This window comes from Ictidomys tridecemlineatus, chromosome 14 (assembly GCF_052094955.1).
Source record: "Ictidomys tridecemlineatus isolate mIctTri1 chromosome 14, mIctTri1.hap1, whole genome shotgun sequence".
In the NCBI taxonomy this organism is placed as follows: Eukaryota; Metazoa; Chordata; class Mammalia; order Rodentia; family Sciuridae; genus Ictidomys; species Ictidomys tridecemlineatus.
Window position 1 is genome coordinate 64,431,460 of NC_135490.1, and position 18,919 is coordinate 64,450,378.

General features: G+C 32.9%; 1 protein-coding gene across 1 annotated transcript in view; it reads left to right on the top strand.

Moving 5' to 3' along the window:
- The first annotated feature begins 391 nt into the window (after positions 1–391).
- Positions 392–18,919, top strand: part of LOC144370554 (A disintegrin and metallopeptidase domain 3-like) — a 28,800-nt gene continuing 10,272 nt past the window's right edge. Inside the window, exons 1-4 of the mRNA XM_078031348.1 lie at positions 392–493; positions 1,009–1,091; positions 7,421–7,476; positions 12,211–12,289. Coding sequence (XP_077887474.1) covers positions 436–493; positions 1,009–1,091; positions 7,421–7,476; positions 12,211–12,289 — 276 coding nt within the window. The 5' untranslated portion in view covers positions 392–435. The remainder of the gene's footprint in view (positions 494–1,008; positions 1,092–7,420; positions 7,477–12,210; positions 12,290–18,919) is intronic.

The window sequence follows — 18,919 nt, forward strand, 5'->3', positions numbered from 1 at the left end:
TCCTTTAATACAGTAGTTTACCCATTGGCCCACAAAGCTCTGATATGGAATACAAACACTACCAAAAACTTCCCTATCAAATATCTAAAGGAGAAAATGTGCTTTATAAAACCCTTACATTACACCGCAATACAATGGAAGTGTCAAGCTTTTGGGAAAAGGCACCAGTGCACAGAAGTGCAGGCCTCAGTGTGCTTTAGCAAGTACAGGGGAGATGCGAATAGGCACCTCTGGGGCTGTAGAAGGCTGGGTTCTGCCATCCACAGGGCTGGCTCAGGACTGGACAAACCAGCCACGCCCTCCAATCTTTACTACTGTCTGGCTCCCGGGGAATTCCTTTGACCCCGCCCTGCAAGATCCCAGCAGTTGGTGGCCACGAGACCCAGGCGTTGCATTACAACCGCCATCACTGTGGCCAGGCCGGTTAACCACACAATGCTGTCTCTCCTGATAATCCTCTCAGGCCTGGCGTGGCCGACCTCTGGCGGCCAGAGTAAGTAAAAGGGCCCAACTGGATCCGAGGGCAGCCTTTAGCAGAGACCTTTAGCAAGATGAGCTTCAGCCTCCTCGCTCCAGAAAGCTCAGACAGACTGGTGAAGGATGCAGCAGAGCCAAACCTTTGAGGGTCCCTGAGCCCTGGTGGTGAGAAGGCTCCGTGCAAACCCGGGATACTTGTCCCTCATTTGTGTGACCTGTATAAGAAGAGGTGCATCTCCTGTGGAGGTGCGGGAAAGAGAGAGTCTGCATGGGGTCAGGACCCTGGGATGGGGTCTTAGGTTCAGGGTTGAGGTCAACAGGCCCCACAGTGTCTCTGGATAGTGGTAGCAAATCTCTTGCTCTCACAGGACCTTCTACCTGGGATCAGCAAGGTGTAGTTTTGGAGCTTGGAGTATGGGCAAATGCTGGGGCTTGGGAGTTTAAAAGTTGATGAAGGGAAGGCAGACAAGTGAAGACTGAAGATTCTACTCCCCACTGGGGAACATTGACCTGTGCTTTTTCTTGCTGCAGGCTCTAAATCATCACTTCTGCAAATTACAGTGCCGGAGAAGTTTGACAAAAACACCAACCGTAAGGATGTTACAGAAACACACGTAATTAAGAAATCAGTTTTATAAAATTTATCCATGCTTTATTTTTACTGTACTATGGCCCAGATCAATTTATGTACATTCCTTTGTGAAATTCTGTTTGTGTTCTAATTTACCATGCTAAGGAGTGTTTTAGTTTGAGAACAATGTTTCATTTTTTTAAAATTTTTTTTTTAGGTAATGTAGGAATTATATGTAATTATTTTAAAACAAAAACTGAAGAACAAAACAATACAAAACAGTGCCCCAAATTTTTGGAATACAAATTTTTGGAATACCATTTACAGGACTCTTACAAAATATATACATTTAAATGTATGGTCTTACATGAGATCATGCTAACATTGACCTTGTACCAATTTTAAACTGGAATACAAAAAAATTTAAAAAATGAAATAAAAAAATAAAAGCCAGAAAACTTCATGGCTATATAGGCATCCATATGTATATATAAAACCTTCAGAAAAAGGACATTATGTCATTTAAAAAGGATGTACATTGCAAAGTTAAATCTAGACAGCACAAACAATTGTGAATACAGTGAATATTCACTTTGGTTTTAAAGATAGTAAATTTAAAGTATGTGAGTATTTACACATGGACATACACATTTATAATGATCATCTGAGTCTTTATATGGTTGTAGTATCACATATTTTACAAAACTTTTGACATGTACATCGTTTCATAAGGCTTTGGTAGTCATCTGCATAGGATCAATGAGTACACAGGTAAATATTTTTAGGATATGTATTTCACTTCTTTCCAAATAATATAGTTACTCTTACACAAATGGCACACTACCTTAATTATCATCATTTCATCATAATTCTCTGACATTTGGTATTTTTCTGCTTTTGCTTTTCTTAATTATTTTGCCTGTTTCATTTATTAATATGTAAATCTTGTACATTGTCTTGCCCAATTTTACAAACAGCTTTCTGGGATTTTGTAATAGATAATATTCAATCTATAAGTCAATTTTTGAGTGAAATGAAATTTCAATAATATCAAGTTAATTTATGAATGTGATTTTTTGTATGTATTTGTCTAATTTGATTGTTCTCCGTCATGTTTTGTATTTTCAATTATAAATAGACTGCATATATGCTTTAAAATTTTTTTAGATGTTGATGAACCTTTATTTTATTCATTTATTTATATGTGGTGCTGAGAATCAAACCCAGCACCTCACACATGCTAGGCAAGCGCTCTACCACTGAGCCACAATCCCAGCCCAAGTCTGCATATTTTTAAGGTTCACTCACACTATGTAAAATGGTATTTTTAAAGTTTATTTTATAATGTATAGAAATAAACCATATATTTGTGTATGTAACTGTATATATCAATACTGCAAATAAGAATTTTAAATAGTTAATAATAGTAGTAGGTTTCTGTTTCTTTTGACTTTTTATGTACATACATATTATTTACAAAAGAGCTTCATTTTTTCCCTTTTTTTCTATCCTTAGGAGTTTTTTTCCTTTTTTCCTTTTTTTTTTCATAAGTAATAATGAGAAGCTCCCAAATAACATTAAATATGGGTTAATAGTTCATCAATTTCATCCATGTTTTTTTCTTTCTTTATTTTGTGCTTTGATTTTCTTTAGTTGTAGGGAGAATTTCAATGTCAAGAATAAAAGTGATAAAGTCTGTAGTTTTAATAAATGACATTTATTAATTCAAGGAAGGTTTTATTTTCAGACATTATGCTCTGTGTGTGTCTTTGATGTAGTGAGTCATTTTTTCCATTATAATAATTAACTTCCATTTATCATGATAAATTTTATATTTGTTGGATTTAATTTGCTAATATTTTATTTAAGACTTTGGAATTATAATCATAATAAATATTTTACTTCTGTATCATATAGTTGTCTGGTTGTGATATTTGGTTTGTACTGCCTCCAAAAATTTGTTGCAAAATGCTCTTTCTGTATTCCCAGACGTTTTCTAAGATTAACATTTTTTTCACAATATTTTTAATGTTCATTGCAATTTACTCCTTAGACCTTCTAGACCTGGAGCTTACATTGTGAGATCTTTAATTACAAAGTCAAATTTTTGAAATACTTTGACTTAAATCTATATATGCCCTTTTAATCTATATATGCCCTTTGTTTATTTTGTGGTTTTGATTCTTCCCAGGTTTTCTTTTTTCATTATTCCAGTTTACTTCATTAACTGGACTTTAGTCATGTGTCAGTTACAAAGTATGCTTCCTATTACTGGGAAATGGAGAATGGTGTTTGGAATCTACTCTGTGTATGCAGAGAATGCTGATAATTCCTACTGGGTGTCAGTGCTTCTACTATCACTCTATGCCCAAGCCAGAAAAACGTGTGTACACACACAAACACACCCAAATTTTGATAACACAAATGTGTTAAATGGATATGTGTGTTTATATGAAACTTTAAAGTTCGTATTGATAAACCCAATCTCAATATAAAATTACAAGATAAATTAGAAAAAAAGATGTGGAAAAGATATGATATGCAAAAAATGAAAAAAGCAGTGAGAAAGTAGGCTTATGATATAATAATGTATTATAAATATAATAAATGTGTTATAAATATAATACATTTCATTAAGTACAATGTAACCTTTGCAAATAAAGGTTATTATATTTTATGGAAAAATAAAACTACTTATAAAAATTGTCTTTTAAATATGTTATGAATAGGTTGAAATTTGAAATACTGAAAATACAAATTATAGATTATGGATTCCCCCAAAACAAGGAAACAAGAGTGGGTAAGTTAATATCAGAGAAAATAGATTACAGGACAATGATAGTGCCCAGATAGATTATGTAATTTTCAATAAATATCTTAATTGACTGAAAGCATTGTAATTTGAAAACTATTCGCATGTAATAAGGTCATTTCAACAAAAATGAAGTATAATTCTACCAAAGAAAATGAACAGGCAAATGTTTGGGTCATTGATTTGGGAAAAGATATTTTGGATATGATCTGAAAAGCAAAGATAAAAAAGTAAAAACTGACAGAGTTACATCCAACTTGAAAGCTTCTGTAGAGTAAAAGAAAAAATTAAGAGTTAAAAGAGACAACCTAATGAATGGGAGAAAACATATGCAAACTATTCTGATAAGGGTTAATATCCAGAATGTATAAGGAATGCAAACTACTTGGCAGAAAAACCAAATAATTAGATTGAACAATAGACAAATGATCTAAACAAGTTCTCCAAAGAAGATATACAAATAACCAAGTATGTAAGAAACCTGTCCAACATCACTAATCATTGGGAAATGCATATGTGAACCATAATGGTGTTTCGCTTCTCCCAAATTAGGTAACCATTTTCAATACAATAAAATGACAAATTCTGGTGAGGCTTTGAGAAGGAGAAATTCATATACTGTGAGTGGGAATATAGTTTAGTTCAGCCATTATGGAAAAGAGTACAGCAATGTAGTAGAGTTCTCTAGATGAACAAAATCAACAAGAAGTATAATTATAAAAAGGGGATTTATTAGGTTGGCTTATGCTACCAGAAGCAGGATAGCCCACAGTGGCCATCTGCAGGCTGGAGAGCTAGAAGAACTAGTAGATGTGCAGTCCACGAGGCTGAACAAGACGGATCAATGGTGCCACCCTTGTCCCAGACCAAAGGCTTCTGGAGAATCACTGGCAGAGTTTGCTTTGGAAGAGTGAAGAAGTGAGAGTCCAATATCCTCAGACCATGCAGCAGCAATCAAGAAGTCATTCAAGAATGGAGCTTGCTTCTGCTATTGTTTCCTTGTTGTTCCAACTTTTATCCCAGCTGACCCATCATCCTATTGGTTGGTGCTACCTGCACTTAGGAGAGGGTTCTCCATTTCACTTGGCTATCCCACATGCCAGTCATTCACAGACACACTCTCATTAACACATCCATAAGCCTCTTAATCATTGGCTTCTCTTAATCCAATTAAGGTGACAATTCAAATTAACCATTATAAGCAGTTTCTAAAAAATGAAAAATAGAGCTATTATATGATCTAGCATTTCTGGATTTGTGTCCAAAGTAAAGAAAATCAGTATGTTTGAGGGGCATATGTACTGCCATGTTTGCTGCAGAATTATTTACCATTGCCAAGATGTGTAATGAACCTAGGTATTCATCAACAGACGAATGGAAAAGGGAATGTGATATACATATAGAATAGATTATAATACACTCGTAAGAAGGAATGAATTCTTGTCATTTCTGGCAACATGCATCATGTTAAGGGCATTATGAAATTGAAATAATTCAAACTCAGAAAATAACACACCACAATCACTTATAGGGGGAAGCTAAGTAGTTGTTTTCATAGATACATTAGGGAGAAGGTATGGAGAAAGGATGCTTAACAGGCACATAAGTGTATCTGCATAGGAAAAATAACTTGCAATGTTCTATAGCACAGCAGCAGAATTATGGTTGACAACAATTAATACTATATTTTAAAATAGGTAGTTCAGAGGACTTTGAACATTTCTGACACAGAGAAATGAGAGATGTTTAAGATGGTATGTATACCAGCTTCCCTGATCTTATCATTTCATATTGTACACACATATATTTTAACAGGACCCAGCTCACCTCATAAATATGTGTAATATGTGTCCAGTAAAAATTTGAAAAATTAAATGAACCAAAGTACAAAAGTAAAAATGTATGCAAATATATAAATAAATTTAGTGATTTTGCCCCTGTTTTGGTGCATGATAAAAAATTGTTACATAGACAATTAGTAGGAATATAGCTGAATCATGATACTCATAACTATATTGACTTTTACCAATTTGTAGAACATTGGAAATCAGTATTTAAGTGCTATCAAATTTTTTCTGCAATTATCATCATAGTTTGCCATAAATCTTGGCATTTGTTTTAAATAAGTTTTAAATAAGTTTCTTTTGATTCTGTAAGAAATTTAATATTGCAATAAATTGTTCCCATAAGTCTTCCAGCCAAACTGTTTAAAGGCTTTAGAAAATACTTCAGAAAATACAATATATATCTTGTTTACAGAATTGTGCTAATTGCAGAATTCACTAATCTCAATTCTTAAAATGTATTTATATAGTATAGATGTAGAGAACAAATGAAGTTCAAGAAATACGAATTATAGATTCATAGGTTCTATCATTTACAAAAATATGAAAACATTGAAAATAGCAAACAGTTGCAAAACATTATGAGCAAGTAGGTTATCTCTCCCTGGAGGGAAGGATAACGTCATACCAGAAAAAGATGATCATATTAACTCAGTACACTGATATGTTTTCAAAAATCAATAAATATGTTCAGAAAGAGAAAATAAAACCAGAATGAGCATTCTAGAAAATGACATAAGTATTTACATGGATCTGCACAACAAATACACACAGTAGATGACCACAGAAGGAAAGAGCAACAGGCTCAACTCAATGTGGTTTAAATGAATCCAAGCAATGAGAGCAACAATAAGCCCAAACTATAATATATGCATGCTTCATCCTTATCTATAGTAAATACGTAAAGTAAGAGAATGGAGTTGAAGCATACCATTAGAGCATATCATCAAATGGATGATAGCAAAAGGGGAAAACATCTGCCAAAATGAACAAAATGGAAATAGTAGGTCTTTACCTATTAATATTAGTTTAAATGTAAATGAAATAAACTCTTCAGTCAAAAGATATAGTGTGTCTGCATTAATAAAAAAGAAATCCAGGTGTGTTGCCTAAGAGCTACTCAACAAAAAAGCCCCATTCCGTGGAGAGACCTCTGATTAAATGATGGTTGTCCCAGACAGTTGTAACTTATTGTGAGGGGCGCGTGTGTGTGTGTGTGTGTGTTGTGTGTGTAAATAAAAGTGCAAAGTTTTGCATATAATCAAATAATCTAGATTGCAAAGCTATCTCTTTAGCTGAAGCAATTCTCATAGGACAGGAGATAAGCAGTGTTTTTTGTGCCTAACGCCTTCAATCATATGGTGAAGTTTTAATTTTCTTATGAAATTGTCAACTTTTTGTGCTGGAAGCTGCAAAGTGGAAATATGGCAAAAGTTAAATTTTCTTTAATGAGTATTAAGCATTTCTAAACATAAACTTAATTTAAAATCCAATATGGGGTAATGGCTAATGCACTTATATCTGAAATAGATTTATACTCCTTGATTGAATTTAAATTTAGTTATGAATAATTCTGTCATAAACTTCAATTTTGAGGTGTGTAGCATATAATTCATGTGTATGAAAGAGTATATACATATAAAAAAATCTTAGCTTTTTACTTTTAAGGATCTAAAATTTCTAACGACTGTTTTCTCTTTTAATATTTTGCTGCAGGTGACCTATAGTATCACTATTGAGGAGAAAACATACATTCTCTCTCTTAAAAAACAGTAAGTGTCCATTTTTCTTTTCAGACAGTTGTTTTTATATCAACACCCTAAATTGAGCTTAAATAAAAGCATAAATACTTCATTTCTTTAACACATTGTATCTGCTTTGGAGTTAATGTTAGGCTTGAATTTCAAACATTAATTGTGATTTAATAATCTAGCCAAATTCTAATTTAATGATAGAAATATTAATGCATGTTTGATGAATGAGAATTATTCTATTTTACTCCTTAAAATGTAAGCAGAAGTGCAATAATCAAAGGCCTTTTTATGTCTGTTTAATTTTTTTTACCTGTAGAGATCATTTTACATATTTATATTTTTTAAGCATCTTAATTCACATTACACTTGTCAAAATAAAAATTAAAATGGAGATCAGGCCTGAGAAGTTTCTCAACCAAAAAAAAAAAAAAAAAAGAAAAAGAAAGAAATTAGATAGGCCATGAAAATAGCCATAAGTTGTACACATAATTACAACTTAAAGTGGGTCATTCTTTGTAAATACCAGTGTTGGCAAAATAAAACTTAAGCCCAGTGAATCTAAAGTGCTCAAGTAAGGCATAATTATATGATTAGGGACCTTCCCACAAGGGAACTAAAAGAAAATTTTATAACGGTAGCCAATCACATATTTCCTTTGTTTTTACTTCCAAAGTTACAATATAGATACTTGCCCTTCAACTCTTCTCTGATTTTATGCTTTCCATTCATGAATTGCTGTGAACTGAAGTTTACTCTTTTTAAGTTCTTTCACATTTTGTTGCACCTCACAATAATGGTTTTCTCATTTTGCTACAATTAATCTTTTTTTATCTCTTAAATTCTCTTTTCTCCTTTTATTCTATTAGAAAACCAATGGCGTTAACTTTATACATAACCTTCAATAATTTCCTATTCTAAATTCTATCTTTAAAACAACACATAGAAATGGGCAGAAAAGTTTGTTTTTCTACAAACATTTACATTAATTTGAAACTGGTAGATTTTATTAATAATGTGCAATGTATATCTTGTTATTCTCTGCATGACATTCTTTAATAGATAACATTCCACATTATGTAGAATCATGGATAATATTATTTTCAGGGAATGTATCTCTGGAATCCTACAGTGAGCATCCTTATATATAAATTCTTATATACATTTTTTGCTTTATAGGTTTGACATCAAGAAATGGGATGCCAGATCAAGAAGTACCAATAAAATGACAATAATAAATAGCAACAATGACAAAAGTGGCTGACATTTATTAAGCACATACTGCTTGCCAAACAGATTAAATTAACAATTTACATATACTTATTTAATTTTCACAATAATCTCTAAGGGCAGGCATTGTGTATTACTCACATGTTATAATGCACTAATAGTTCTAGAAATATTTTTATATAATTATAATATTTTATATAATTATGACCAATTATTTTCTGAAAAGTCAGTACCAGTTTAATTGTCCAAAATAATGCATGATGTGCCAAAATATCTTTTCTCAAGATAGCATATCGTGTCAGGGAGCACATCATAAAGCAAGCTATTTACCTGATAGCTGAGAAACAAATAAGAGAGAATGAGGAGGAGACCAAAGTTCCCATGTACCCAATGACCCAAAGCCTCCTACAATAACCACAACTCTTTTAAAAGTTCTACCACCTTCCAATAGTGCTCATAGCCTGGCGACCTGTCATTTAACCCATGGGCCTTGGAGGACATTGCAAATGCAATCTACAGCCACCTACTTGAATGCTCTGTTATTGCTCTATTGAGAGTCTTAGTCATTTTCAGTAAGGGATCTTGCATTTTCAATTTAGTGTTGGCCCCCAAAATTAACTAGCTCATTTGTGGCTATGTTACTTAATTTGTTCAGAGTGTTAGCTGATACAAACAGAGGGTTGAAAACAGCCTTTATGATTTTCTGCTTCCCATCAAGTTTGTCTACCATTGCCATGAAAATATACTTGAACTAACTTCCTGGAAGTAGTGTCACATGGATTGCAGCCAAAATACCTTATAAGTCTCATTCAAGGTCAGCCAAAATTCACTTGAATCCTACACCAAATCTGGTTGAGGTTAGTAAAAGTACTGAATCTACCCTCACATTACCCAGAAAGTGACAAGTATTTGCTTATTTTTTTGTGTGCATATTGTAGTTTTCTGGTAGTTTGGTATGTAGCATTTTATGTAAGATCATTATTTAGGATTGGTTCATATTGATGTATATATACAAAATGAGTTCATTTATATTCAGTGCATATGTAGACATCAAATCAATATGTCTTACTTATTATTTATCCACCAATATTTGTAAGGATGTCCATTAATTTCACTCAATTGATTAACAACAATACCAAGAAAAGTTGTCTGTGGATGTCATTGTTCTTGTTCTTGACTTCCTAGGAGGCACCTGTGAAATTGTTAGGTCATAAATGAGAAAACATTCATGTGTGGCATACACTGCAAATATTTTAGTTGAAGAAGTGCATACTGACTGCCACTAACAATTCAAAGCTATCTCTATTATCTATATCCTCAATTAAATGCACAATTTTACTCTTTTATTATTGCCAATTAATACATGAAGAATTCCACTTCATAGTAAAACAGTTCAATATATATTTCCCTACTTATTAAGAGCATGCCATATGTTTTCAAATATTTGTCCACCATTCTAATTGAACCCTTCCCCTAGATTTAGCTTTTTTTGTGGCTTTATTTTTATTCCCTTGGATTTGAAATATTTATTTTTAATATATAATTTATTTTTCTTTTTAGTTTTTTTTAAATCAGCTTGGGAGAAATTATATTTTCTGTGTATATTAACCCTTTGATTTGTTCTAGATGTTGCAGTTATGTTGCCCAGTCTCTCTATTGCCTTCTTTGTAGGATTTACTGCTATAAAAATTTAATTTTCATTTCAATAGTTCTATTCATATTTTGTCTGGTTGATTTTGGAATTTCCCACTTATGTTTCTTACATCTTGAATTTGTATCATAATGATCCTTCAGTGATACTAAAAGTGTTTATACACTTCAGATGAAAATATAGTGCTGTTTTTATTGATTATCACTATCTTCTTATTTTTCTTGATATTGCAATTTTTATGCAGACCCAGATATTGGTTAGTCAGAAAACTTGCAGATTATTTTCTTCAGTTGAAATTAATGCATAGAATGCTTTCTGAATTGGTGTGTTTCTGCAAATTTTCCTTTTGTTTTCATTGAACAATACCTCATGAATCATATTCATTCATACATTTTTTTGTTCGAAAAGTTCATCTTAAGTGAATTTTTCAGTACATGTTTTGTTGTTGTTTATATTTGTGTGTGTATGCATATGTGTGAATTTTGAAGTATTTATGCTTTACCAATTCAGTTCTTGGCCAGTGTGATATGTTTCAGTTTTAGAATGCCCATTTTATTTTTCTTGAAATGATCTCCTTTGAAATCAATTAACTTTCCTTCAAATTCTAATTTTACTCTTAAATCAGTGATACTTCAATAGAAAGTAGCTTTAAATTTCTTATTTATTTTCCTTACATGGAATATTTTTTTTTTTTAGTGATCAATTACCCCTTTGCTATTTAAGCCAGACTCCTTTGTAGTTTCATGTAGGAGTAAAAAAATATACTTCTGAGGGCCTAAGGTGAATAAACTTGAAAACTGAAGTGTTATGTTAGATTTCTTTTAACATATAATTTTTCCCCTGAATATGACTTCTGTATCCTATTTCCACTACCTTCATTTGCATGCTTTACAGATACAAAAATGTGACTCTGCTTTCATGCCATTATTTATTATCCAGGATCTTGCACCTAAATTTAGATATTTTCCTTCAATCTGTACATTTATTCAGTTTCCTTGAATGAACTGATAAATAACAATTTTTTTCTGCATTGGGAAAATTACAGTTTTGGTTCTAAATTGAGAAGAAAAATTTGTCAGGAATGAGAGAAGTGGGAAAGAAAGAAGTCTGTGTGTGCCCCAGCATCTATTCTAGTCTGGCCTTGAAATGTGTTTTGGTACCTGTAATCCTGATAGCTTGCTGCTTAATCTTCATTTCCCATGGGAAAATAATACCTCTCACCACTTTTTGTCAAGTGCATCCACAAAAATTGTTTAGCTTGTGAAATTTGAGCAAAATACCAGTATCCCCTGTGAACTAAGCTTTAGGACTCACATATGCTTACACAGCTTCTTTTGCTTTTTTGCTACAAAAAGGCATGTTTAAGGGTAAGGCATGCCTTTCCTAGATTCCAGAATGAAGATGAGACTCCAGGAGACTCATGAACACTCATTGTTCTTTTTAGGGCACTGAGGAATTGAAGGTTGTTTTAATTATAGTATAATTTCATGAAAACTATTTAATGAAAAAATAGGAGATTAACCCATTTTTAAGTGTTAGCAAATATTAAGATATTCATCCTATGGTATCTATTGAAGATGGATCTTAAATAAAAGTCTCTTGAAATCTGAAATTCCTATTATTGCATGTAAGTTTGCATTGAACAGTTTATCATTCTGAATTCATCACAGCTCCATACTAGTTCTGGTCATAGTAGTTACTTTTGTTTTGTAATTTTTCTTATGTAGATAATACACTATTAAGACAGGTGAGTCTATTTTAGTTTAGATATTTGGACTTAAAACATTGAAAGTAAATCTTGATTCATTTCACTGTTCTAGAAGTTATTATTAATGACATTAATACAATGAAATTTCAATGTTTGTTTGAAATAGGTCATATTTAGCCCCAAATTTCCCAGTGTTTTCATATAGCAAGTGGGGATCATTACAAGAAGATTCTTTATTTGTTAAGGTAAGTTTTGATATTTTCTCTGTTTTAATTTGGTTAAGGTGCTAGTGTTGGCAAGAAAATGGATGCTTTATACTCTATAATGTTGTTGGGGAAACAAATAACAAACACCTCCTCCCCCAGGCAAATATGGCAAATTTCTTGGAAATCATACTGAATAAAACAGATACTTTTACTTTACTGGAAATCACAAATCATCTATCAATCAATCAATAAATAAAACAAGAAGAAGAAAAAAAAGGAGAGATCTAGGTATATGAGAAGTTTGAGGTGGGGAAGTAAAAGTGGGCTAAGGGGCTCAGACATACTGAGAAATTGTCCGTGATAGAGCACAAGACTGTATCTTTTTAGAGAGAGAAAAAAGAATGGATGCAAAAACACGCACAGAATCTTAAGTAGGTTCACATGTGAATCATTGGAACATGAATGGTTTCCAAAAGGCTTTCGGGAGCTAGAAGGTTTTGGAAGTATGTGAGAAAATAAGTGTGTAAGATATTTATTTTGGTTGAACAGATTGGTAAGAGGCAAGTGATAGTGATGGGTCAGATTCTTTTGCTATATCAGAACTGAGAGATAATGTAATTAAAAATTTAGTAACTATAGTCTGTTTGGTTCACCCTACGTTATGCAATTAGTAAGCAGAACAAAATGAAAGAGATGTTACAATAGGCTGATTGGGATTCAATTTGGCTTTCTGACTGGGGATACTATCTGGACTACAGCACAGGGGTTGGAAAGAAGCAGAACTCGAGTTCTGAGTTCAGAGACACTGAAGCAGTTGAAACTTGCATGGCACATTGTCAGAGATGTGGGGGTGTACTGTCTGCAGCCCACTTTGCTAGGGTAGTGGAATGGGTTGCCAAGAGACCAAAGAAAGCACCCAGAGAGGGCATGCAAGATGTATGTTTTATTAAAAACTGCTTACAGGTAAGGTCCAGTGATGACAGTTTGAACTGATGGCACTTGCATCTGTTTTGTTGATAAAAGACAGAATTTTACTTTTGTTGACATCTGAATATTCCACCATTTATACAAATTGCATTTTCTTTTCCATTTTTCTTTTGTAAGGGGAGTTAGGCTGATTCCATATCATAGCTATTATCAATAGTATTGCAATAAAATGGGCATATAGGAGCCTTTTGTAATATTGACTCCATTTCTTAGGCTATATACCCAGAGTTGGGAATCACTGGGTCTTAGAGTATACCTACTTATAGTTTTTTTGAAGAGGTCTTCCTTTTTGTTAATTTTTTTATGTCCTTGGGTGGTGCTTCCTTGCTTGACTGTGAATTTGGTTACACCTATGTGCTGAATTGTTGTGAGTGAAATAGGGATATAAATATCAGACACTATTGGGATATATTGGGTATCAGCTGAGGTCTGGTGGAATCATCATGCTAAGTCCTCAGGCATTCATCTAAGATAAGAAAAGATTTTACTAAGAAAAAATACTAAAGTCTAGAGGAAGGTCCACCTTATCACGCTCAACCCTCTAACCCAAAGTCAAAACCCAGCAGTAAGAAGGTTAATTTGAGTTACCATTAAATTAATTGCCTTCTGTACAAAATGCAATACTGTATATAGAGAGGTTACACATAATATAGAATGGAAACCATTCAGATAAAGACAGAAATTAATGAGACAGAAACATAGAAAAGAATAGGAAAAAATTCTACAAGACCAAACTTGAATCCCTTGAAAGTATTAGTGAGAATAATCCCAAGTAAGAACTCTCTATATCAAAATTTAGACAGGAAAAAGTAAACAATCTCAGTTGACATTTATTTAAAATTTGAATTTTTAAACACCAGATTTAGTTAATCTCACTTTAGTGTATTCCCCATGTTCTGAGGAAGACAGGATATTACCTATTGAGAGGTGACTTGGCTGTTGCAGCTATGGTATTAAAAATAATGCTTCCAAGAATATTCATGTGCAAATAGCTGTGTGGATGTAAAATTTTATTTCTCTGGGATATGTGGTTAAGGATGTGATTACCAGATCCAGTGGTAAATAAATGTGTGTTTTGGTGATTTTTTTTTTAAAGAAAATACCAAATTATTTTCCAGAGTGTCTATAGAATTTTTATATGCTTACCACCAAAGTATGAGGGATAGAGATCTTCATAATTATCAACATTTGGTATTTTAATTATGCACACACACACAGACAAATATTAGCTTCTCTCATTTAGCAGTATCTCGTGTGGTTTTGATTTGTGTTTCTTAATGGCTATTGAGTGATGGATATATTCTCATGTGCACGTGTCACTTTTTGAGATAGGTCTATTTGTTTTTCTTTCATTAACTGGATTGCCTTCTAAAACTATTATGCTATTATATTCATATATTTTAAATCCACATTTTGTCAGATTTTTTTTTTTTTCGGAAGTATCTTCTCTCAGCCTGTGAGGTACTGATTAGAAAGTAAGACTATTTCATGACAACTTTTTTTTTCTAAAAGTTTTATGGTTCTATGCATGCTGTTTAATTCTGTGTCTGAGACAATTTTGATTAAGGTGTGCAGGGTTTGTGTCAAGGTTCCTTCTTGACTGGTTATGTAACTATCCAATAACTTTGATAGAAAAGGCAGCCTTTTAACATTAAAAGAAAGTATTGTGGCACTTTTGTCAAAAATCAGTTGGGCACATTGGTGTGGGTATATTTCTGTGCTGTTTATTCTATCTGATTCTAGGTGTGTGTCCAGTTCTATAATGTCACTTTCTTTACTCTGCTTGCTCATTAAATATTTATATAGACTATAGTGATCCTACTGTATTCTTCTTTCTCAAGGTTTCTACTATGTTCTATTTCAAGATTTGTCTTTTTAACATAAATGTTAGACAAATCTACTCCATATGTAGAAAAAATAACTCTACTTGCTAGGATTGAGCTATAAATTGTTAGATCTGTAGGTCAATTTGAGAAGAATCAACATCTTTACTTTTCCCTCCCCCAAAACACAGTCTGTCCATCTCTGTTTTTTTTTTGTCTTTTATTCGAATTTTATAATTGACCTTTTTCAGCTTATATTTTAAGGTTTACAAATAAATGTTTCATTTCCTTTGGAGCAAATGCTACTACTGTGTCTAAAAATCATCTTCCATTTGCTTGTTTTTATCCTCTGGAGATCAACTCACTTGTGTTTAACTTACATGCTACCAGCTTGATAAATTTCCATATTAGTTCTAAAAGTTTTTTTTCAGATTCCTTGAAATTTTTTAACAGACACTTATTTTACAAACAGGAATGGTTTCCTTTTCTCTTTTTCAATCTGTCCACTTTAAAAAATTTATTTCCTTTGACTCATTGTACTTGCTACGATCTGCACTAATGTGCTAGCAGTAATGAAGGTAGACTTGCTCCATGTATTCCCCATCTTAGGAAAAGTGTTCAGTCTTTCACCACTGGGGAGAATGTTGCCTGTAGGTTTGCTTAGACTCTCATAATTTTTTTTTTAAAGAGAGAGTGATAGAGAGAGAGAGAATTTTTTAACATTTATTTTTTAGTTATTGGCGGACACAACATGGTTGTTTGTATGTGGTGCTGAGGATCGAACCCAGGCCGCACGCATGCCAGACGAGCGCGCTACGCTTGAGCCACATCCCCAGCCCCTGCTTAGACTCTTTTATCAAGTTGAGAAAGCTCTCTTTTTCCAATTGCTAATTGTGTTTTTCTTTGCCATTAGTGGATGAAGGAGTTTTTAATTATATCAAACGATTCTTCTGTATCAATTGGTAGGGTCCTCTGAATTTTTTCTTTGTTTTCCTAACAAGGTAGATTGCACTAATGGATTTTCAAATCTTGAAACAGTCTCACATACCTAGAGAAGCAGCATCTTAGGCCTGGTATGTAAAATTCCTTTTCTCATGATTGAGATGATGATGATGATGATGATGATGATGATGATGATGATGATTTTGATAATTTCTTGAAGATGGTTGTTATCAAAGACCATCAGAGACATTGATCTGTGGATTACTTTTTGTACTAGCTTTATCTAATTTTTGTATCGAAGAATACTGGCCTTAAAAAGTGCATAGGCATGTATTACCTTCTTTTCTATATTCTGGAAAATGTTGTATCCAATATGTGAACTTTTAACATGTTTGGTGAAGTCATTGTTCTATATGAAATGGGTACATTTAAGTTGCCAATTCAATTTATTTAATGGTTGTAAAAATATTTATGTTTAATCTGTGTTGCTTTAGTGTTTTGTGACCTTTGGGGAATGGTCTCTCTTATCTTGGTGTATTCATATATATAAACTTGTTCATTACATGTCTTTATTATTCTTAGCAGAAGCTATAGGCCTGCTCTTTCTTGAATTGATTGTTCGTGTTTTCTTTCTTTTTAATTGAATTGATCAAAGAACCAGCTATCTCTTCTTTGATTTTTCTATATTGTTTTCTTATTTAGAACTGTGTTTATTATTTTCTACATCCCAGTAGTTTGGAGTGAACTTTGGTCTTTTTCTAGTTTTTTTGAAGGAAAAGGCCTCTTGTTGATCTTTCCTCTTTTCTAGCCTAAGCATTTTCCTACTAAAATTATCCTCTCAGAACAGCTTTGGTTGCAGCCAACAGCAATATGTTTATTGTTTCTTTAATTCAGACTTACCTGTAACCGTATTTAATACAAACACATAATTAACATTTCCTTTGAGTTTTCTTATTTGATCCCATGCCCTTAAAACTTTATTTTCAAATTTATATATATTTCTGATTATTGTAATTTTTCAGTTCTACATTCATACTGATTTCTACCCTAGTACCTTTGAACACTGAGTGTTTTAAATAGCTTATTTTTTATTGTGGGTTTATCTCTCTCCTAGCTATATTAGTGATGATTGCTTCTGTTTTTTTTCCCAACTCTCATGTTTATACAATTAAAATGGTTAATGTCTTTCAGATGGATTGGTACTTTATTTAATTTCATCTTTTTCTTTCTTTCCTTTTTCCCCCTCCTCCTTCTCTCCCCCACTCCCCAGTACTGGGGATTGAACCCAGAGGTGCTCTAGTACTGTGCTGCATCACCAACCCATTTTATGTTTTATTTTGAGACACAGTCTCGCCAAGATGCTGAGGCTATCTTGAACTTGTGATTCTCCTGCCTCAGCCTCTGGAGTTGCTGGGGTTGCAGGCGGGCATTACAACAGCCAGTGCTTTTATCATAGCTAATGTCTCTTTCTCTAGTGGATTTTATTTTCACTATTATATCTACTTAATTTGTTTGCATAATATAGTTTCATCTTCTTATAGTCAGTCCATCCATGTTCTTATGTTGTGAACTATTTCTTTTAAAAATTATCTGGCATTCACTGTTTGGGTATATGTGTGTTTAGACTATCCCTGAAGTAATTATTGGTATATTAGGATATTAACTCAAAATATTTGTAATTGTCTGTGTTTTATTCTTTTATTTCTTCCTTTGTTTCTTTCTTTATGTTGTCGTCTGAGATATATGAATATTTTTAGGTTTTCATCCTAATTTTTTGGTAACGTTTTAAAACTAACTTGTTAATTATGATTAATTTCCTTAGTGTTTGCTCTTAGTATTATAATATACATATATAATTACTTATAATATCATTCTATCATGAACTTTTGAGTGAACTATTGAAATGCTACTTCAATTTAGTTTCCCAGCCCTCTTTACTTTTATTGCTTGCATTCTTGATGATTGACATTCTGACTGGTGAGGTGAAATATTAGAGTAGAATTTATCCTGTTATCATTAACTATCACATGAAATTGTGTTTAATGTTTCCACCATCAAATAGTATATCAGAATCTTTTTTCTTTTATTTTTTAATTTGCTCTAATTAGTTATACATAACAGTAGACTGCATTTTGACACATTGTACACAAATGGAGCACAACTTCTCCTTCCTCTGGCTGTACATGGTGCAGAGTCACACCCAGAGTGTAATCATACCTGTATATAGGCTAATAATGTCCGCCTCATTCCAGCATTCTTTCTATCCCCACAGTCCCTCCCCTCTTCTCCTTCTCCTCTGCACAATTCAAAGTTCCTTCATCCTTGTCTACCCCCCACCCCATTATGGATCTGCATTCACTTTTCAAAATAGATATTCAGCCTTTGTTTTTTTGAGTTTGGCTTATTTCCCTTAGCATAGTATTCTCCAACTCCACACATTTACCTACAAATGCCATGATTTTATTTTTTTATGGCTGAGTAATATTCCATTCTGTATATGTACCACATTTTCTTTGTCCATTCTTCTGTCAAACAGCATGTGGTTTGGATTCATAGTATGACTATTATTAATTGAGCTTCCATAAACACTGTTGGGGCTGCATCACTGTAGTACTCTGATTTTTAAGTTCTTTAGGTATAAGCTGAGAAGTGGGATAACTGGGTCAAATGGTGGTTCCATTCCAAGTTTTCTGAGGAATCTCCATACAGCTTTCCATAGCAGTTGCACCAATTTGCATTCCCACAGCAATATATGAGTGTGCCTTTTCCCCACATCCTCACCAACCTTTATTATTGCTTGTATTTTTGATGATTGGCATTCTGACTGGTGAGATGAAATATTAGAGTAGTTTTTATTTACATTTCTCTTAACTGCTAGAGATAATGAACATATTTTCATATGTTTGTTGATTGACAG